The 22,921-nt window shown below is 38.7% G+C and overlaps 1 protein-coding gene across 3 annotated transcripts in view; it reads left to right on the top strand.

Moving 5' to 3' along the window:
* Nucleotides 1–17,833: 17,833 nt before the first annotated feature.
* The window catches only part of DNAJC5B (DnaJ heat shock protein family (Hsp40) member C5 beta), a 119,577-nt gene continuing 114,489 nt past the window's right edge, over nt 17,834–22,921 (top strand). For 2 of the 3 annotated variants that reach the window (XM_007487047.3, XM_007487046.3), the window contains exon 1: nt 17,849–17,977. Coding sequence is in view for 1 of the 3 variants with exons in the window: in XM_007487045.3 (XP_007487107.1) it covers nt 17,963–17,977 (15 nt within the window). In the remaining 2 variants the exon portion in view is untranslated. Of the gene's footprint in view, nt 17,978–22,921 lie in introns of all 3 variants that reach the window. The other variant, XM_007487045.3, reaches the window with a different exon arrangement.

Here is a 22,921-nt window from a genome sequence, read left to right on the forward strand (position 1 = left end):
GAATTAATGTCCCCACTTCGCCACATCCTCTCCAGCATTCATTACTTTCCTTTGCTATCATGTTAGCCAATCTGCTAGGTGTGAGGTGATACCTCAGAGTTGTTTTGATTTGCATCTCTCTGGTTATAAGAGATTTAGAGCACTTCTTCATGTGCTTGTTAATAGTTTTGATTTCTTTATCTGAGAACTGCCTATCCATGTCCCTTGCCCATTTATCAATTGGAGAATGGCTTGATTTTTTGTACAATTGCTGTAGCTCTTTGTAAATTTGAGTAATTAAACCTTTGTCAGAGGTTTCTATGAAGATTTTTTCCCAATTTGTTGTTTTCCTTCTGATTTTAGTTACATTGGTTTTGTTTGTACTAAAGCTTTTTAATTTGATGGAGTCAAAATTATTTATTTTACATTTTGTGAGAAAATGGATGTTTTCTGATTAACTGGGAAAGTCTATCCAGGTCTCTTATGTTACATTGACATTTCTGTTGGTTAATCATTTTTCAGTCATGTCCAGCTTTTCATGATCCCCATTTGGGTTTCCTTGGCAAAGGTACTGCAATGGTTTGCCAATTCCTTCTCTAGTCCCTTTTATAGATGAGGAAAGCGAGGCAAACAGGGTTTAATGACTTGCTCAGGGATATACAGATAATAAGTGTCTGAGGCCAGATTTTAACTCCGAAAGAGGAATCTTCCATACTCCAAGTTGAGCACTCTATCCTTTCACCACTTAGCTGCCCCTTACAAATTGTCATATGCCACAGTTAAAGAGATTAAACAGGAAATGGAGTCCAGAAATGAAGCCCAAAGGAGTAACTCCTTTCCTAACTTCTTTTTTTAACTTAAAAAAAATTTTTTTTCAATTGCACGTAGAAACAATTTTTGACAATTGTTATCTGATATTTTGGATTCAGAGATTCTCTCTTTCCCTCTCCCCCATCCTGAGGCAGTAGTATAATGAGGGCAGTCATCCTTACCTAATTTCTAAGACATATATAGTGTGAGATCAACTACAGCTACTCCAAGGAAGCAATATAAAGATTCATTGGATGCATTTAGCTCTAAAACTAACCAGCTTCCCCAGTTACCATGCTTCCCCACTAGTAAACTTCCTCTTTCCCTTGCCTTACATTTGGGACTAATTGTGGCCACATGATAGGTAAAAGATACAAGTGCTGGAGGCATCTGTTCCTCTAATATCTCCCTTTGCAAGTAAGAGTATTAGGCCTCTTGATTTTAAAAAAAAATGTTCATTTTTTAGGAGTAAACATTTAAAAAATATGTCTTTGATACAAGATAAGTAGCTCATTTCCATTGATGCCTCAAGGAGACCATAGAAAAATGGCATTTTGAAAGTAGTTAATTTTGCTCCTGTGATCAGAAGGAGGGGCTCTCCACCAGCTTTTCAAGTGAAATTTCTAGGACTTAAGAGGGGCCCATGCAAACAGTACTAAATCCTGACAGGTTTTACTGACAAAAGAACTTATAATTAAGAGAGTTAAAGGAAAAAATATTCTATGGAGATAACTTTCCTTGGTTATCGCCAAGGCTAAAAGGGTTCATGTATTGTGCATTGGCAAGACCATTGTCTTGGGCTTGGGTTTGAATCCTGACTTTGCTATTGTGTGACCTCGGGGAAATCCCCTAGCTTCTCTAGGCCTCCATTTCCTCATCTATAAAATGAGAATGTTCTACTAGATGACCCCTGATATCCTTTCTGGCTTGAAAACTATGACCTTCTAAAATTAGAGGTTTCAAATATGGGAGGAGTCAATTGCAAAATGTCAGGTGGCACCAGTTTGTTGTTGAACCTAGGGCTGTGACTTTCCTTATCTTAAGAACACACAGCCAACTCCCTCTCTGCCCTACCCATGGTCCAAGTCACATGAGAGAATGTGTTAGCCAAAGACTTTTCAAAAGATCGACTCTAATTACCCTTGCTGACAAACTTCAGCCTTCCAAGAAGGGGCAGGACAGTGGTCTGGGGAGTGGGGATGAGGGGCCTGGGTGGGTGGGTAGTGCTCAGATAATATGCATAGCTTGTTAGCACTGGCAGCCAAATTTGTCTAAATAAATTCATGGATTTTTCTTGGAAAAAAAATATTTGAGTCAGGATAAGATAGAGCAAAAGCAATAAATAAAGCAACAGTCAGGATCAGCCAATCTGGGTAAGAAAGGACTCCATCATTCTTTTGGCAAATACAAAGCAAAGCAAAGGAGAGGGAGCCAGGCAGACTGGACGTAAAAGGATATGTGGGCAGTTCATCAATTCCACTGCCTTCTGAAAATCCAGGGTTTGGGAAAAGTCTCTTGAAAGAAGTTCACATCAATTAGGACTGGTCTCATGTTGTACGTCTAGATGAGAGAATAACTATAACCTGAGACTGGCATGTCAGTCCCTTCTCAATCATTTCATAAGCATTAGTAGTCTATTGTCTTGTTCACTTCCATCAGCCAACAAAGACAATGCCATCATATTTTAATCATAGCCTCATAGCAGTCCTTTATTGCCGCTTTCAGGGCTGACTGACTCTACATAGCAAGTGAGCTTTCTTTGTCAGTGAATGCAAATTATCCTTCCTTCCTTCCTCCTCCCTCCCTCCCTCCCTCCCTCCCTTCCCTTCCTTCCTTCCTTCCCTTCCTTCCTTCCTTCGTTCCTTCCTTCCTTCCTTCCTTCCTTCCTTCCTTCCTTCCTTCTTCCTTCCTCTTCCTTCCTTCCTTCCTTCCTTCTTCTTCTTCTTTCTTTCTTCTTCTTTCTTTCTTTCTTTCTTTCTTTCTTTCTTTCTTTCTTTCTTTCTTTCTTTCTTTCTTTCTTTCTTTCTTTCTTTCTTTTTCTTTCTTTCTTTCTTTCTTTCTCTTTTTCTTTCTTTCTTTCTTTCTTTCTTTCTTTCTCTCTCTCTCTTTCTCTCTCTCTCTTTCTCTCTCTCTCTTTCTCTCTCTCTTTCTCTCTCTCTTTCTCTCTTTCTCTCTTTCTTTCTTTCTTTCTTTCTTTCTTTCTTTCTTTCTTTCTTTCTTTCTTTCTTTCTTTCTTTCTTTCTTTCTTTCTTTCTTTCTTTCTTTCTTTCTCTCTTTCTCTCTCTTCCTTCTCCCTCCCTGCCTCTCCCCCTCTCTTTCTTTCTCTCTTTCTTCCTTCTCCCTTCCTTTCTCCCTCCCTCCATTTCTCTCTCTTCCTTTCTTTCTCCATTCCTTCCTTTCTCTCTTCCTTCCTTTCTCCCTCCCTTTCTTTCTCTCTTCCTTCCTTCCTTTCTCCCTACCTTCCTTTCTTCCTTTCTTCCTCTCTCCTTCCCTCCCTCTCTTTCTTTCTCTCTTCCTTCCTTCTTTCCTTCCATCCTTAAATGGGGATAATGATCTTAGTTTGTGAATCTCAAATAAGATATTTATAAAGCATTTAGCACAGTATCTAGCAGATAGTAGGCACTATGTAGTATATATAGCAGATAGTAAGTAGGCTTATTTCCCCCACTCCCAATTAAGTATATTACATAATTTAACACCAAAAGAGAAAGTTAAAAAGATGAGATAAAGAAGAAATATTTGGTCCTAAAGACAACAGGGAATGGAACCACTGGTATTATTGAGCAGGGCAGAGATGGTGAACATTTTAGAGATGAGTGCTGGGTCCTGCCCCACCTTCACTCTCCAGACCCAGACTCCTCACACAGAGAAGGGAGGAAGTACTCCCATTGGGCTGCTTGACAGAGGGACCAGTGAAGTGAAAAAAAAATGTCATTAGGCATGGTGGAGAGGGAGAGGTGGGCAACTCTACCCGAGTACCTCTGCCTTTCTAGTAATGAACTCTATTGGGGTAGGGGAATGGTCAAGTGCCCACAGAGAGTGCTCTGCATGCTATCTTTGGCACCTGTGCCATAGGTTTGTCATCCCTGGGATAGGGTAATAGCACAATCACATCTGTACTTAAGGAAAATCATTTTGGTCACTTTGAAGGACAAATCAGAGTGGAGAAGAGATTTGAGGTAAATAGACTAGTAAGGAGATTATTACAATAATCTTAAGTAAGATATGATGAGAGTCTGAAGGAAGATACTGGCTTTGTGATTGACAAGAAGGGGAACAAATGTGAGAGAGGTGAAAGTAAAACACAAAATTTGGCAACTGATTGGAAATATGGATATAGCAAGAGGAGTCCCTACCTGAGTTCAAAACTAAAATATGTATAGAGTCTCACTGGTACAATAATTTCCTCCAATGATGCCAATCAACATAACAGTGCCTGACTATCCCAAGAGATTCTTATCCACATCCTCCTAGAAGTTTACCACTGGGGATCCGTCCCATATGCCAAAGGATGTTAGGACCGTACATTCTTTTTTCCCCCAGCTGCCATTTCATTGGTCACTGTCACTGTTGCTCCCAATATTCTGGGCCAGGCCTAACTCAGGCCAGTCTAGGGGAGTTAGCCTCAGGAATAGGATGGAATTATTCCATGACCATGAAAATGCAATTAAAGCTTTACTTAAGATTTTTTTAAAAGATACTATCCAGATAAACTGTTCCTCCCTGTCACCTTTGAATTGACCACAGCAATTCCCTTCCCATGTTAGAAAGGCTTTTCTGTGGGGTAGTGGGAATTTCATGAAAACTTCTACACCAAGCCTGAGATTCCTCATCTATAAAAGACAGAGTCTGATGAGGTATCCTCTAAGGTCCCATTCAGCTCTAAATTTATGATCTTATGATTCTCTGAACCTGCTAGCCCAAGGATAGGAACATTCCCTACCCATTGGGGAGAAAAGTACATAAATGAATATAAATACCATTTAAAAAGGAACATATGCAAATAAATGCAAGCTAATTAGGAAAGAGGTACAAGTAATTTAGGGAATGAGGAAAAACTTGTATATGGCAGGTGATCCTTGAACTCCATCTTGAAGGAAGAACTGGGTTCTATGAGGTACAAGTAAGAAGGGAGGGTTTTCTATGCAGAAAAAATGACCTAGAGATGATAGACAGAATGCTATGGGTGAGGACCAGAGAGAAATTAGGTTTCTATGTGATCACAGAATGCAGATAAGAAACTATTCTATCCTAAGTAGCAAAAAACAGGTTGAGGTAAGATGGTGAAGAGATCTAAAAGCTAAACAGATGTATGTATTTTTTTTAACCCTTCCCTTCCCTCTTGGAATCAATACTGTGTATTGGTTCCAAGGCAGAAGAATGGTAAGGGCTAGGCAATGGAGGTTTAGTGACTTGTCCAGGGTGACATAGCAAGGAAGTCTCTGAGGCTAGATTTAAACCCAGGACCTCCCATCTCTAGGTCTGGCTCTCAATCCACTGAGCCACCCCGCTGCCCCCTGAACAGATATGTTTGCATTTAATACTAGATGCAATAGGGAACACTAGATATTATTGACTCACTGCAACCAGGAAAATGTTGTAGATGTGATTGGTCTAAATTTGAGCAAAATTTTTGGCTAAATCTTGGGCTAGACAGTAGGATCATAGATTAAGAGTTGAAAGGAAACTTATAGGCCACTAAGTTCAATTTATAGAAGAGGAAACTGAGGCATAGAGAGGTTAAATAACTTGGTCAGGTCTTCACAAGTAGTAAATATCTGAGGCAAGATTTGAACCTGATCAAACCAGTGCTCTATCCACTACACCAAGCTGTTACTAGGTATTCTGGGGACTAGTGAAAGGCTAGACCCAAAGAATAGTCATCAATGGTTTGATGTTGACTTAGAAGGAGGTCTGTAGTGGAGGACCTATTCTAGGCCTTGTAATGTTTAACGGTTTTGATAATGATTCCGATAAAAGCAAAATGGCACATTAATCAAATCTGCAAATGACCCCAAACTAGAAGACATAACTACCAAGCTGGATGGCAAAATAAGAAAACAAAAAGGTATTCACATGCTAGAATAGTGAGCTAAAGTTAATAAGGTAAAATCATACAGGAGAAATATAAAGAATTATTTTAGGGTACAGGAAGTTAACTTCATAATATGTAATGTTTAGTCTGAAAAAGACCTGGGGATTTTCATGGACTCAATATGAGTCAAAAGTGTGATATGACAGCTAAAGAAAGAAAGTGACTTAATGCACACAAAACCAAGAATTTTATTCCTAATTTCAGATTCCCTTGACTATCCCCCCTGGAACTCCCCACCTACTTGCACCCCAAAATGCCAAGCTAACTCCCTAACAGAAAATATACCTTACTGTAATGTCCTCTCCTCCATGGCTTTGGGTAACGAATAAGCTAGAGGTGGTCGAGGGAGACTTGTCTTTCTCTTTCTCTCCTCTCACTCTCAGCCCTGTATTAAATGTAGGAAAGGAGGAATATTGGAGATATTCTCCCTGACCTTAACCTTGCCAGGTCATTAAAAGCCTTAACTACAGTTAAGTGGTTCGCCAGTGGTTCTCATCGACATCCCTGGTTTTGAGACACTTTTGATTTTCAACATCATCAACCAGATCATCTAAACCAGGCTATGGAAATACTGATGGCTTTCAACTGACAGGGCTTTTCATGCAGAGAGGAACTGATAGAACCATTGCCAGAAACTTGATGGAGCTGAACAAAGAAACCAGTGGGTGAGTGTGTGCAAGAAAGGAAGAGTTATGCCTGAGTGGCAAGCAAACACTAGATGGATTAATTTTACAAGCTCACCTTTTAGATCAGATAAAAGGCAGCTTGACTTTTTAAAGACAATATTCATTTTATCAGTTTAATAAAAAGCTCTTAGCAATATCGATGCTAATCTTTAATGGACAGAAACAAAAAGCTTTATTAACTGCAAAATCTAGATTGTTTACTAATCTTATTTAGATTTAATGCCTCAGTTGGACAAGGTCTTTTATTAAATGATTTGAAAATGGAGATATTTGCAATGTGGCAAAATGAAAAGCTTTTTTAAACCCTTACATTCCTGTTTTAGTAACAACTCTAAGATAGAAGGACCAGGCTTGGGCAAATGGAGTTAAGTGACTTGCTCAAGGTCACATAGCGGGGAAATGTCTGAGGAACAGAATTAAAAATTTTCAAAATCTTATCTTCCATCTTGGAATCAATACTAGGGATTGGTTCTAAGGCAAAAGATCAGTAAAGACTAAGCAATGGGGGTTAAGTGACTTGCCCAGGATCATAAAGCTAGGAAGTGTCTGAAGCCAAATTTAAATTGAGATCCTTCCAACTCTATCCACTGTGCCCCCAGAATGAAATAAAAATAAAATTATTTAGAATATTTTTTCCATGGTTACAAGATTAATTTTCTCTCCCACCCCTCTTCCCTCCCCCACTTTAGGCAATGACAAACAATTCCACTGGGTTATGCATATGTCATTGTTTAAAACCTATTTCCATATTATTCATACTGTTCTAAAGCCAAAACCCCAGTCATATATCCATCAAACCATGTAATCAATCATATGTTTCTACTCCCCACAGATCTTTCTCTGGATGTGGATAGCACAAAATGAAATTTTTAATGAGGAACTTAGAATCAGGATAAACTCAGGGTTCAAATCATTTCTTTGACATTTACTAATTAATTGTATTATTTTGGACTAATCACTTAATCTCTCTATGCTTTAACTTCCTCATCTGGAAAATGGAAATAGCAATACAACCTACTTTATAGGTGTTTTGTGGATCAAACATGGCAATGTATATGTATATATATAAATCCCTTTACAAACATAAGAGCAAACACAAATATTAGCTGTGGTTGTTCTAGCTATACCACTGACTTTCTCTGCCCTGTCTATGAGTCACTTTACCTTTTTATCCATTGTCTATTGTTTATAAAATATAAAGCATAATACTGTTGGTTTCACAAAGATGGAACTAGAAAATTCCCAAGGGGTCTAAAGAGATCCTCTTATCTCTGGTTTCTATTTAGAATCAGAGATGTGGGATAACTGAGATTTTCTTTCCAGTTCCAGTACCAAAAGGTAGAAGCAGTTCAGGATGATGAAATTGTCTTTGACTTGGGTTCAAATCTTGTCTCTGATACATACTGTCTGTATGGCTTCGGGCAAATTACTTAATCTGACAATGCTCTAAGCAACTCCCCAACTTTAAGTTGCAGAGAAGGTACTGAACTGCACTGGTAATGGAGTTTCTTCACCTCGGAGTTCCTTATACCACTGAAATAATAGGTTTAGTCCCTATTCTCTATTCAGAAGAGAAAGATGGATACTGACTTTAACAGTTTTCCCTTTATTTATCAGTAGTATTAAAAAAAAATGAAGCTAATGGAAGTTTTGTCCAGATTTATCATTCCACTAATACACAGAGAGGAAACTCCCACCATAGACAGAGATTGGCAACTCATCAGCAATTTAGAATATTAGAGGGGGCAGCTGGGTAGCTCAGTCCTAGCAACAAGAGGTCCTAGGTTCAAATCTGGCCTCAGACACTTCCTAGCTGTGTGACCCTGAGCAAGTCACTTAACCTCCATTGCCTAGCCCTTACAGATCTTTTGCCTTGGAACCAATACACAATATTGATTCCAAGATGGAAGGTAAGGGTTTTAAAAAAAAAGAATATTAGAGTTGTGGGGGGAACAGAAGTGAAATGACTTGTCCATAGTCACCTAGACATATGTATTTATCAGAGGTAGGATGTGAACTTGGGTCTTTTCGACATGAGTTCCTCAAAGCCTGAACTTCCATACCCTATGCCAAGCTATCACTCACTATTTTAATGGGTCCAAGTGCAAGTATTTTGAATGATATTTTCAGTCTTAATTTTAACAACAATGTACTTTCCCAGAGTAGGACATCTTTGAGTGATGAACTGATTTCAACAAGCTCAACATTTTAGGGGGGGAGGGGTGTCTTCTAGATGCTGTGGGAATACAATGTAAAAATTAAAATTAATTCAAATATTTTCAAATATTATATTTTAAGAGATTTATTAATGATCACTAGAAATAAAGGAATAAAAAGGAAAAAAATAAAACCATATGCCCATGGCTAAGTCACCTGTTCAAAAAGCCCACTCCATCACAGTTGCTGACAGGAAGCAAAAAGAGAGACAACAGGAACCCCACTCAATATATCCCCCTGTCTACAGGAAACACGTAGTGACAGGAAGTCAGTGGGCCCCTGGGAAATATAGTTTTTAGGATAACAGATTTCCAATTACACAACAAGAAGCCTCAACTGTGATTCCTGCTTCCAAGGAGCAAAACAATAAAATCCAATATATTTGCTTCAAGTCCTCAGCCTGTGGATGAATGCTAGTTTTCAGGGCAATGTTATAATTATTAGTGTTTATTTAGTCCCTTTTAAAATTTCTATTCTAATGCTGCACCACAAAATGCAGCTGACCTTGAATTCTTGCAGGCTATGCCAGGAATAGCCAGCAAATAGTCTTTGGGTATGTGGAATGTCTTTGAGAACGAGCTCAGCAATTGACTATGTGTCCTACTATTCCAGGTTCTCTGTTTAGAAAGGCTCAACTTCAGAAGACTGAGCAAGAAAGAATGGTTTTTCTGTTATAGTAATTCACATCTATTAGAGATCCAAGGGATTGTAATCTGCTTGGTGAAGGGAGTATCCACATTGATGAGATCACAAATCTTTGAAGTATTTAGACTAACAACTCCTTTTTTTATTTTATTTTATTTTTTTATTTGGAAAGCCAATCAATTGAGTCAAATACTGGGCTGGGCTTTAATGGTCAAAAAGAGCAAATGACATTAAAAAAAAAGAGTTCAAAAGAGATGGTATGGGGCATATTGGTAAATGTTTAACCACTGTCTCTCCAATCCCCTACTCCCTACCATGTACACATAGCATAATTTTAGGTTTTATTTGTCTGTTAATATTTCCTCTATGACTTTGTCTATATAAATAACAAAATAGTAAATCAAGCCTATATTTGTAGAGTTGGTTGATTACACTGAAAATTTCATAATGGCTCATAAAAGTTGACTTAAACTGATTCTAACATACTCCTGTGCAGATCTACTTCTATTATAAGTATTGATAGGATAGTCAATGTCTCACAAATTTTCAATATCTTGTAGGGTTTTCATTATAAGGTCTAAAAAATAGATATGACATATAAGCTTTTGTTATTCTATAGTAGAGGTTTCAAAAAATGCCTCAGAATGATTTGAGCCTTATATTTCTTGCATCAGCAAGCATTTATTATTTTAACCTTTCAAAGCCAATTATTTTCTAGACCTTTCAAAAAACTTTCATTTATCCTAACAGAGAAAGGGGCCCACTAGAGCAGAGACCACATCTTCTCTTTAGAATGCCATTATTGCTACTTAAAAATGAGTTATAGCCAGTGGGCTCTATGAGTTTAGAGAGAAAAAAAATGATGAGTTCACAAGTGTATATACAGCGACTCACATGGGAACAAATACTAGCCATATATATCTTTCTGATTTCACGAGCATGTTTACATTTCTATTAAGCCTAAGTAGTTTGGTTTGGAAACCTGCCTAGGTTTAGATTTATTTTTTCAAGGCTGATACAGGCATGCCGAACCCAATTCTCACATCTTTTACTAAAGGAAAACTCCATCTCTGGTGTCACTAATGCTTAATTGTAATTTCTCTCACACTGCCTGTTCATCCACCAGTGACCACTTTGCAGCTTTAGCACCTGGTTACTGTTGTTATGCTCCTTCTTTGGAGCTCCATCAGCCATTAAGATCAAATTAATGCAGACAAGTGGAAAATCAGAAGTGAATGGTGTTTGTTACCTTTCTCAAATATAAAATGGAAGTCATGAGTGGATTTAACCTTGAAGAATGCTGAGTTTGAAGAAATAGACAGCAAGCTTTCTAGTGTTCAAATCAAACTCCTGTTAAACTTTTCAGAAAAATTTCCTGGGGCATAAAATATTGTCCTAAGGTTTAGACCAGTAACCAGAGTTGAAATTTGACATTTCCCAGGAGGGCTTATGAAATGGCTTCATTGTCTCCCCAGAGACTCCTTTGAACATAAGATCTAGTGTGTATCTTTTCCCAGGACATTCCATTTCCTAATTCTCAGTTAGGCAAACAGAAACGCCTCAGAACTTTGATTTCCAAAGAGAAAAGGGGGGGGGTACCTCTAGCCAGCCTCTATGTTGAGGAATTCACTATCTGATGATGAGGCAGCCCATTTGAAATCAGTTTTTCTATAGCCATCGGTAAATGCCCTGTCCATTGATGCCATAAAGCTAATGTAATCTCTTTGAAATACTTTCAAAGTATTTAAATGGTGCAGTGATTCCCTTCAGTGAGAAGGTATCAGTCCTTCCTGGCCTTATTGAATGGTTTCTCACAAGTTACTGGGAGAGAAGAAATTCATGAATAAATTTCAATCAACAAGATCTTTGTTATGCCAGGCCCTGGAACTACAAAAACAAAGATGAAATGATTCTGCCCTCAAGTAGTTTATATTCTAATAAGACAAATAACATCTAGCATTTCTATGGTGCTTTAAGGTTTGCAAAGCATTTTATATATATATATATATATATATATATACATACATATATACATATATACATATTAAAATTATGAGGCTGATAATAGCTTAACAGCTAAAAATTAAAGAGAGGGAAAGATAGGAGAAAGGTAATCTATTGGTCACCATGATGGGCCTGTGGCTAACTCTGACAATGGTTCCTTCAGCTCTCCAAGCTCCACCCAGAAAACTCCAAAGACCACCTGGTCTCCTCCACTTATAAGCTGTTTTCTCCACCCACTAGCTCTCACACATCACATCTCAGGAACCTATCATAGTTTCTGAATTTTCCTGGGTCGCCAGGGGGGCAGTAATCAGTTTCCTGTCTCATTGGTTCCTTGATTCTTTAACTTCTTTTCTCAGAAGGCTTACATATATACCTGAATTTGCTCAGAGGTATTTGACCTCCAGGTCACTGAGAGATGAAATTTGCTTCCAACATATATGTTGGAAGCAAATGTGTGTGTGTGTGTGTGTGTGTGTGTGTGTGTGTTATGTGTGTGTGTTATTGTTCAGTTGTTTTGGTTGTGTCTGACTCTTTTTTAAACCCTTACTTTCTATCTTAAAACTAATACTGTATATTGGTTCCAAGGCAGAAGAATGGTAAGGGCTGGGCAATGGGGACTAAGTGACAGCTAGGAAGTGTCTGAGGCCATAGTGGAACCCAGGACCTCCATTCTCTCGGCCTCCTCTCAATCCACTGAGCCACTCAGCTGCCCCCAATGTCCAACTATCAGTGACTCATTTTGAGGTTTTCCTGGCAAACACAGTGGAGTGCTTTCCCCTTTCCTTCTCCAGGTTTTTTTTTTTTTTTTACAAAAGAACAGTCTGAGGAAAACAAGGTGAAGTGCCATGTTCTGGTCACACAGCTAACAAGATTTGAACTCAGGAACCTGAGTCTTCCTGACTTCAGACTCAGCATTCTATCCACTGAGCCATCTAGCTACACTACATATATATAAATATATATATATATATATATATATATATATATATAGTCTCATTTAATTCTCACAAGAACTCTGGGAGGTAGATGATATTGTTATTCTCATTTTTCAGGTGAGGAAACTGAGGTTAGAAGGTTAAGTAACTTGCCCAGGGTCACACAGCATTCTGAGGCTGGATTTGAATTCAAGTCTTCCAAACACTATGTCTGGTGCTTTCTCCAGTGAGCCACAATCTGCTGGTCAGCCTGAGGCGATGATGAGCCTTTCTCCATAAGGACTCTGAGGGCAGCTCCCTCCCTGCGGACTCTGAAAAGTCTCCTCATCCAAGGCTGGGATCCTCCCATGCTCCTCTCTCCTTCCCTCCACCCCTGGAACACGCACAAGGAAAAAAAAACCTAAACAAACTCCTATCTGTCATCTCCCTGCTCAGGTTCTTATAAATACAGTCGGTTTCTATGCAGCAAGGCATTCTGTGCTTTTAAAAAAGTTTTAATCCGTCTATAAACAATTTGTTAAGCATTAAGTAAATGTTAAACCAAGGATTTATTATAAAGACCATCGTTTTGTTTTTCCTGAGTTATCAGCCTGGGGCAGAAGGCTCAGGGTAGGACAACCAATTTCCAGGTCCATTCCCTCCGGTGGGCACACCCTCGCGAAGTGGTGGGTGGCCTCGGAGGCATGTTTGTGTAAGTGGCTGTTTACTAAATCCCTTGCAGTATGCGAAAACACGGACAAGGGGCCGGGGCAGCTGTTGACTCGGTTTCTACTTCCTCAAGGGAGCTGCTAGGTTTTCAACGGAAGGTTGTTGTTGTTTGTTGTTGCTTTTCGATTTTCTGAGCTAGGATTTGGTCCATAAACGTTTTCTGAAATCGAGTGGAAAAGGACTGAAAGCACGTTCAAAATGATGGTTTACAAACAAGCGGTCTTGGTTTATCGTGTCAGAAAAACCGTATATAAATTGCTTATATTCAGCTGACTAGGAATTGATGCCCATTAATTAGAATTCTAGAAGGAGGCTGTTTGTGCATATTCAGACAGTTCTTTCAAATATGTATTAAGGCTTTTGGTACTTCAGTAAAGGGTTTTGGGGTTCCAAGACGCTAATATGTGACACACTGTGGGCATTAGAGTTGTCTTTGTTCAGGGGGAATACTTGTTTCGTGACGACCGTTTCAGAGAAAATAAATCAGGAGACCACCAGGGTTGATGAAGTATGTTAGCTTACTCTATGACATCGGACCACTAGTTTATTTCCTTACTTTCCCAACTACCTTCTTTTGCTCCCTTAGGTTGTCTAGGACCATTCACCCAGAATGCCCAAGTTCTTCTGATCTTGGAAATTAAGCAAGATATGGTATAGATAACACTTGGATTGGATTCTGGGTGTTATAGATTGAGAGCCAGGCATAGAGATGGGAGGTCCTAGGTTCAAATTTGACCTCAGACACTTCCTAACTATGTGACTCTGGGCAAGTTACTTGAGCCCCATAGCCTAGCCCTTACCACTCAACTGCCTTGGAACCAATACATAGTATTGATTCTAAGACAGAAGGTAAACGTTTAAAAAAAAAAGGGAGGAAGACAGAGACAGAGACAGAGACAGAGACAGAGAGACAGAGGCAGAGAGACAGAGAGGCAGTATAGCATCATGGATAGAATCAGAAAAATCTGGTTTCAGGTTCTACTTTTACTAATTGTGTGATTACCAACAAGTGTCTCTCTAAGAGTTTAATTTATAGGGTTGCTGATCTATATTGATGGGAGAGAGTTTCCATACTTGTTATTTCACCAATTTGGTGAAATCAGTGGTCTAGGCCTGTACCTTGCCCTCCCATGAAAAACAAACAAATAAGCAAAAAAAAAAAGAGAGAAAGTTTCCACACTGGGTGTTTCTCCCTTGCCCTTCCATTAAAAACAAACAAATAAGAAAAAAAAATCTATAAACCCTTGACTATAAGGAGATTTATTCAGAATTCCTTAAAAAAAGAGAGAAAGAGAGAACCAAACTTAATTAGAATAAAAGAGAAAAATAAGGTATGCCAGTATGACTCCTGATAGATCAAGGGACCACAGACCAGTGTGTATTATTGTTCCTTAGACTTTCCTAAACTAATTTTTTTGCTTTGGGCATTGCTTTTATGCAGTAGTTGGTATACATGTTTTTATTAAAGGAATTGTTTCTCGGAACCCTTGGCCTCTGAGTGATCTATCATATCAGACTAGGAACTATGACCTGGATAGTATCTCTGCTTAATAGGATGAAATTTCCTTGACTGCCATGGAATTTTAGTCATCAACATGGGCTGGTAGAAAGAGAGCCTGCTTTACGATCAGCAAGACCTGAGTTCATCTTGCTTAGGATACATAGTGATTGTGTAAGCCACTTAACTTCTCATTGACAAAAGTAGCTCTTTTACCATGGAAAACATAGGTCTAGTCTCATTTCCCCCAGCCCTCAAGTTAAATTGCAAGATCTTGTTTTATTTCTTCTGCTACAAATCACTTTGCTTATTTTTCTGGTGATTAGAATGAATCATCAACAGCCAGTGAAAAAGCATCATTTTCTAAGCAATCAGGAGTACCTCTACTAGAGAAACCAATGCCTAATTTTCCAAGTTTGCTAATCGCCATCTTAGATCTGTACTTTGCTTGTGAGGAAGTATATTGTCAAGGGGAGGTCCAGAGAGATGACCAGAGGAGATGTAAAAAACAGTTAGAGATTGGAGAAACCTCCTAGTAAAAGGATGAAGAGATAAATTATGGATTTTGGTTCAGTCCTGTAATTTCAAAGATATTAGAAGCTCTCATGAAAAAAATTCCCTCTATCAATGCAGACCAGCAGTTTATAGGTTCAGAGAATTGTCTGGGACACTAAGCAGTTCAATGATTTGTTCAAGATTAGACCCAGCCAGGATGTGTCCAAGGTGGAACTTAATTTCACATATTTTTGAGTCTGAAACTCTCTTCAAACTCTCTTAACTGCCAAATTAATGATCTCTTAAGTGCCAAATCCAAAGATCTTTTCTCATTCCTCCTTCACTTCTCTATATCCTTTGACCCTGCGGATCACTCTCTTCTCTTTTATACTCTGTTCCTTCAAGGTTTGAGGGCACTACTCTCTCCTGGTTTTCCTGCTACCCATCTGTGCCCTTTGCTGGATCCTCTTCCAAATCATGTCCTTTGGGGTTCTATCCTGAGTGCTCTTCTCTTCTTCCTATATACTACTTCACTTAGTGATCTCATCAGTATCCATGGATATAATTACTATCTCTATGCTGATGATTCTTAAACCTATCTATCCTTCCCCAAACCAATACTGACCTCTAATCTCACATCTCCAAATGCCTTTTGGACATTCCAAATTGGATGTCCAGTAGACATCTTAAGTAGTATGTATATATGTATGTATGTATGTATCTATCTATCTATCAATCTATCTATCTACATATATTTAGTTATTTATTTACTTTAAATTTTTATTTTTAAAAATATTTTTCCATGGTTACATGATTCATTTTCTTTCCCTCCTTTCTTCCCTCCCGGAACTAACAAGCAATTCCACTGGGTTATACAAATGTATAAAACTCGATACTTATTTCCATATTATTAATTTTTGCAATAGAGAAATCTTTTGAAACCAAAACCCCAAATAAATGCTATATATTTAAAAGGGAACTCATTAAATTTCCTCTTAAGCCTTCCCTATCTTCTATCTTCTCTATTACTTTAAAGGCCACACCATTCTTCAAGCCCAGACTTGAAACCTTTCCTGTCTCTCACCCTTCATATTTAATCTGTTGCCAAGGCCTGGCGATTTCCCTTTTAGAATATTTCTCAAATATGGCTCCTCTTCTCCTCTGCCACTGCCATTTCTCCGGTGCAGACCCTCATCACTTGATGCCTGGATTATTGAAATAGCCTGCTTGCCTCAAGCCTCTCCCAGTTCCAATCCATTCTTCATTTAATCACCAAGTGGATAGAGCACAGACTCCATCACATTGTTCTCCCACCCACCCCAATCAATAAACTACCGTGGCTCCCTACTACCTCAAGGATCAAATATGAAATACTCCATAATTCAAAGCCTTTCCTAGCCTAGACCTTTCTAGCTTCCCATCTTCTTATACCTTACCCCTAGCATGTGTTCTTTGACCCAGTGAAATTGGTCTCCTGATTGTTCCACAAATAAGACACTCCATCTTTCCACTCCAGGTATTTTCCTTGGTTGTCCCCAATGCCTAGAATGTTCTTCTTTCTTTGCTTGACTATTGGTCTCCCTGGCTTCTTTTAAGTCTCAACTAAAATTCCACCTTCTACAGGAGGTCTTCCCCAGCCCTTCTTAATTCTATTGTCTTCCATCTATTATTTATTTACTCTCTATCCTGTATGTAGCTTGGATTGTATTGTTGATTGGATTGCTGGTAGCATATGTTTGCATGCTATCTCCCCCATTTGATTGTAAACTCCTTGGAATGGGAGAATGGCTCTTCTTTACCCTGATGGATCAAGTCTCTACTTAACTATTTCCAGTGGTGGTCCCTCAGTCCCTTGTGGTTAAGCCTATTCCATTTTTCACCATTTTGAACCCTTGTAAAATTGTTCTTTATAATAGAGATCTCCTCTCATTGACTCTGCCCTCTAAAGTTAAAGAGAACAAAATGAACCACTTTTTTTATAAGTTCGAAGGCTTCCATTTGTTTGAAAACAACTATTATGTCCTTTCTGCATCCTCTGTTCTCCAGGTTAAATATATCCAATTGCTTTAACCCTTCTTCCTCTCAATAAATTATATTATTTATCAATACATTATATTACTTGTTAGTGTATCACTGGACTCCTCTAGGTCAGAAACTCTGTGTCCTAGCCAGTTAGCTCAGATAATAATCTGTTTGGGGAAAACTTCTTGAACCTCACTATGTCCTTGTTTCTTGTTCATACAATAAACTGTCCTAATGGCTCCTGGCAGGAGACAGATTTGGGAAGATTGACAGATGAGCTACCTACCAGAAAACCACAATGAAGAAGTAGTTTAGAGTTGGCTAGTGAGTCAATGTAGTGTAGTGGAAAGAAATTTGGACTTGGGGATCAGGGGACATTCGTTCTCAGCCTGGCTTTGCCACTAAGTCCCTGTGTGATTTGGGACAAGTTTCTCAACCTCTTTGGTTAACCTTGACTCATTTGTAAAATGACGGGTTTGGTCTCTTGAGGTCCTTCCAGCACTTAGCTGAGATCTGTGATTCTCTGGGTCAGTTTAGGACCCTGAGAAGTCCATTGTCCATGAGGCTCTCAACAGGGTTTTGAGTGAAAGGGTAAAGATAACTGGCAGGGGGGGGGGGTGCATTGCTAGTGGTCTATGCTATGATATAAACATGGGTAGGTGTTGAAACCCAAAAGTTTCTGGGTCTCCATGGGGCCTTCATGAAAAGCAAGAATTGAACTTTGTGACATCACAATACCCAGAGCATGGCTCTCTCTCTCTTTCTCTCTCTCCTCATGAGAAAGGTCAGGATTAATAGAAATTTCAGTCCTCGGTAAACTACAGGTGTGACACTACCAGAAGAAATTTGAAGTCAATAGCCAGCCATGCCATTCAACAGGGTGAGTGATTTCTGCTAAACTCAAAACAGAAATTACAGACATTTAAAGGAAAAGGAGGAAAAGAGTGAAACATTCAAATTATTCTTTTAAGGCTGAGTGACCATTAGAATCAATGCAACTGATAATCAAGATGCTTAAATATAACATAAAATCTTCTGAATAAGCAGAAGAGAAGGACAGGCTCATGAATCTATAGGGAAATGTCCACATCAGGCTTTGGAAGGAGATACCCAAGAACATGGTTGAGTTGTCTTCCCAAAGTAGGTCGAACAAATTCATTTGATTATCTGGACATTAAGCAGAATTTCTAGTAGGCAGAGGCCCCCCTGGTTAAAGGATGGAGAGAGATGGTAATATATGAAATTTTGATTAGATGACTGGAAACATGCAAAAAAGGACAGGTTACTCCAAGGGTCACATTTACATAGTACTTTCAAGTTTACAAAGGGCACTTCCTGGATCATCTCACTTGACTCTTACAAAAGGCTTGAAAGACAGATTATGCCCATTTTAGAGATTAAGAAACTGAGGCTCTGAGAGGTTAAATGATTTACTCATTTACCCATAAATAAGTATATGAAGTAAATTTCAAATGTAGTTCTCTGATCCAAGTGCAGTGCTCTATTTGCTACAACAGGCTGCCTCTCTGATGTTGAAGTAGTTCACCTTGCTACCTAATTGTCCCTCTTTTTTGGTAGTGGCTTAAAAAAATACACCTTTCCCAGAATGGCTGGGAAAACTAAAATGGGAGAGAAAAAAGAAAAACAATTCTTTAAATGAAGTATCATATCACAAGGTATTCCAAGAGACACAAAACAAAACATAGAAGGGTAGAAGAATACAATTGACTGCATATTAGCCTCAAAAAATGTTTCCGAAGTTCTCATCTAGAAACAGCAGGGTTAAAAAGCCAAAGGTCACCCCTAGAAAACTGTGGAAGAGAAGAGATTAATTGTTAGCCTGGAAGTTAATGAGAATGGGCATTTAGCTGGAACCATCCAGAGTTTCTCCTTTAAGAAATTCCTGCCAATAAAATCATTGCTCAGGATGCACACAATTCTGTTTTCTTACCCTGCCTTGGGGTTTTGGCTTCCAAAGTATTTGTTTCTTCCTGGAGTCTTGTGGCACTGAAAAGATCCGAGTGACGGCAAAGGGCTGTTCTGTTTACCAAGCAGGGAGGGAATGCTTGCCCTGTGCCAGGTCCTGACTCATCCCTGTTTGGAATCCTTGGGGGTTAAGGTGGACAGCCGTTCTGATGTGCTAGGGCCTCGGGTGGAGGACTGTCAGGTTGCTCCATCACTCACAGATTAGCTCCAAGGATTAGCTTTTATTGTACTGTTCACTCCCCAGAGCACGGGCAGCTCCCAGCCAGCATTCTGACATGTAGATTTACTTCACCTATGTGGACCCCAAGGGCAAAAAGTGCCTAGGGAAAAAAAAAAGTTGAATATCCATCAGCAGGAGCAAATGTTTTTAAGTGTCTGGCCTTAAGCACTGGGTGAACAAATATATCAAAGTAATAAGGCTGATATCCTCAAAGCAGATAAATATATCCAGAGGGTTCCATAAAAATAAGATGTACCTGTGTTAGCATTGTAGATGACATTCAACTTTCATTCAAAGAATACAGCATTCTTTTCCCAGCTATCTCGTCTATGTGTCCTCTCTAAAGTCCCTGGAATTAAGAATTTCATTTTAAAAACCAACCAAGAAAAAAAGTTTTCACAATAAGTGATTTTAAATAGAATGATTGAAAATTGAGCTGACCTCCAAGAAGACTCACAAGACACACTTAATGGGATGTCCTCATTCCTTCTCTATGTTATCAACTATATAGGCATATAATTTTTACTGTTGTATTAGTCACCTACCACAGAACTTAAAGAGAACTAGGAAATATTGAAGCTCAATCATTTACAGTCTCTTCATTTGAAGATGAGGAAGTTGAGGCTGAGAGAGGTTTGGGGACTTGTCCTGAGTCACACAGAGATAGATGGAGTAAGAACCCAGGCTCCTTGATTCCAAGGGAGTCAGCAAGGCTTTCATTACCCCCACAGAGAGTCTTTATTATGGGGTGAATTTCCTTATTCACATTGGATCTGATGTTAGACTTTCATTCCCAAGGGGATTTAAATTTAAGATAAAAGAGATTCACTTATCTATGAAGGTGGTAAATAGCAAATATGAGATGCTATGGAAGTCACAAGAAAAGAGATTTGTGAGCTACAAAACATCTTAGAGCCTCTGGGCTCAACCCTTTCATTTTGTAGATTAGAAAACCAAAGCACAAAGAAATTAAGGGGTGGCTAGTTTGGTATCTGAGGTGAAATCTGAACTCTAATCTGATCGACTCCAAGTGTAGTACCCTACATGAAGACTGTACTGCCTGTCAGACAGGTTTTAAAAGTTATCTGAAAAAAGCTAAGCCTGTTTGTTTTTAAGGACAAAAGAGACTGTGGGCAAGTCATTTGACCTCGATGTCTCAGTTCCTTCATCTATGAAATTAAATTAGATAGAAGGAAGAAAACAAGCAGTTATTAAGCAAACAAAATGTGCCAGGTACTGTGCTAAGCACTTTGCAAATATCTTATTTGATCTGAGAGACAGATATATTATTCTCTCCATTTTACAGTTGAAGAAATTGAGGCAAACAGAAGTTAAGTGACTTGCCCAGAGTTACCCAGTTTGTAAGTGTCTGAAGCAAAATTTGAACTCAGATCTTCCTGACTCCAGGTTCTGCAATTTATCTACTATGCCAGGTGCCATTAGATCTCTCCATAGCTTAGGATTCTATGGCGCCAACCATATATGATAATGATTCAAGTGGAAGAATTGCCTCTGAAATCCTTAACCATGAAAATAATAATAATAATGGTACTCAAATAGATCTGTAATCTTATCAATCTAGAAGCCCCATCCAATGATGCAAATTATGACCTACATATGCTTATCCACCTTGTCCATGTCTTTCAAAAAATTCACCATTGTAGGGTTCACCCAACATGTTGGAGGCTTTCCCTAACTCCTGATGTTGCAAGAATACTAGCAGATCATTCTAGCTATTCCTCTGTCATCTTTTGCCTTTGTCATATCTTGTCTTCCCTTCCTATCTTGTAATGCCTTGGGAACATTTTTTTAAATTTCTGTTCTTCCATAAAAGTTTTCATTGATTATGTGCTGTGGTCTGCTCACACCCACCTTGTGTTCCCCCACCCCCCACCCCACTGCCCTCTATGTGATAATCATTTCACATTCTTTGGAGTTTCTTGTAGTCCAAGTCACTGGCATTCAGTAACCGTGGTAGGGCCATGAGAATCTTGGCGTTATTGAAGTAGCCTTGCAATTGTCTAAAAATGATCCAGCCTGCTCTCTTCCTCCTGTTAATAATAATCCACCTATATTATCCAAATAGACTGAATTCCAGGAGCTCAATTGTTGGTCAATATAAATATAAAACAAAAAACACCAAAAAGCAAACCTTAGATTTCAGCAAAGAATATGTTCCAAGTGGGATGGACAGATTCTAAGATGTGACTTTTTAAAAATACTGATAATTAATAAATCTTCTGGGTTTTCAGGATCAAGGACAATGCTGTCTTAGCATGGGCAGAATAATAATGGCAAATGCCATTTATATAACACTTTTAAGGCAACACCATAAGACTATGAGTTACAAAGAAAATGGCAATATGCATTAATAGAGGAAACTTCTCATTGGTAGCTCCCTTCAACAATTAAATCATGGGTCTGGTACCAAAAAAAAAAAAAAGGATATACGGTGTTTTCATCTCATTTGAGCCTCTCAACAACCTTATACAGTAGGTATTATGTATTATCGATATTATTACTTCCATTTTACAGATGAGGAAACTGAAATTCAGGGAAGCTAAATGTTAAATGACAGGAGGAATCTGAATTTTTGTGACATCCATTGTGATATTCTGCCTCTCCATAACTACTATTCACACAATAAGGCTCTCTCCTTTGCAATAAATGTCCAAAAGATGATCCTTTATGGTCTTTCAAACATTAAACTTCCAATTGAGTTAAACATTATTTGTGTATATATACCTATGTACCTATATATAATGTATATGAGTATGAATAAAAACGGGCTCAGATTTTATTAGGCAGGTGTGGGGTTATTACATCTATCCACAGTAAGTGACCTACCCACATTCCCTAACATACCTCCTTCCTGGTGCTACCCTTGACTAACTCCTCCCTGCAGTGATCCCTTCCTTATTTTGAATTTCCTTAGCAGTATATTATAGATGGCTGTAGAAATGTTTCCTAGTATGACTCCATGGAAAAAATCAGAGTCATATAGTTTTAGAGCTAGAAAGAATAAAAGGGGAGATCCATTCCCACATTTTTTTAAACCCTTACCTCCTGCCTTAGAATCAAAACTATGTATTGATTCCAAGGCAGAAGAGTGGTAAGGGCTAGGCAATGGGGGTTAAGTGACTTGTCCAGGATCACACAGCTAGGAGGTATCTGAGGCCACATTTGAAACCAGGACCTTCCATCATCTCTAGGCTGGCTCTCAATTCACTGAGCCACCCAGCTACTCCCTTACTTCCACATTTTGATAACGCTTAAAGAAGCTAAATCTTGCCAAGGTCTTGGCAGAGGTGGGATTAGAACCCCTGTCTTCTGGTCCAGGGATCCTTGCACTCTGACATACTGCCTCCTGAGAGCTTTGTGGTAGATTTCCAAGATTTCTTTGAAGTTTTCTGATAAGGTCTTCCAAACTACTGATTGCTTTATAAAAGGCAAGGCAGTCTTTTCAAGTATATCTTGTTTCCAAGACTAGTTTATAAGTTGCTACAAAACAAGTATTGTGTTTTCTCCAACTATTATCTGCATTGCCTAACACAATCAGTGTTTAATTAATGCTCATTGAATCAGAACAAGTGCAAGGGAGCATGAACCCAAAGGTTA

Source organism: Monodelphis domestica, chromosome 3, assembly GCF_027887165.1.
Source record: "Monodelphis domestica isolate mMonDom1 chromosome 3, mMonDom1.pri, whole genome shotgun sequence".
NCBI lineage: Eukaryota > Metazoa > Chordata > Mammalia > Didelphimorphia > Didelphidae > Monodelphis > Monodelphis domestica.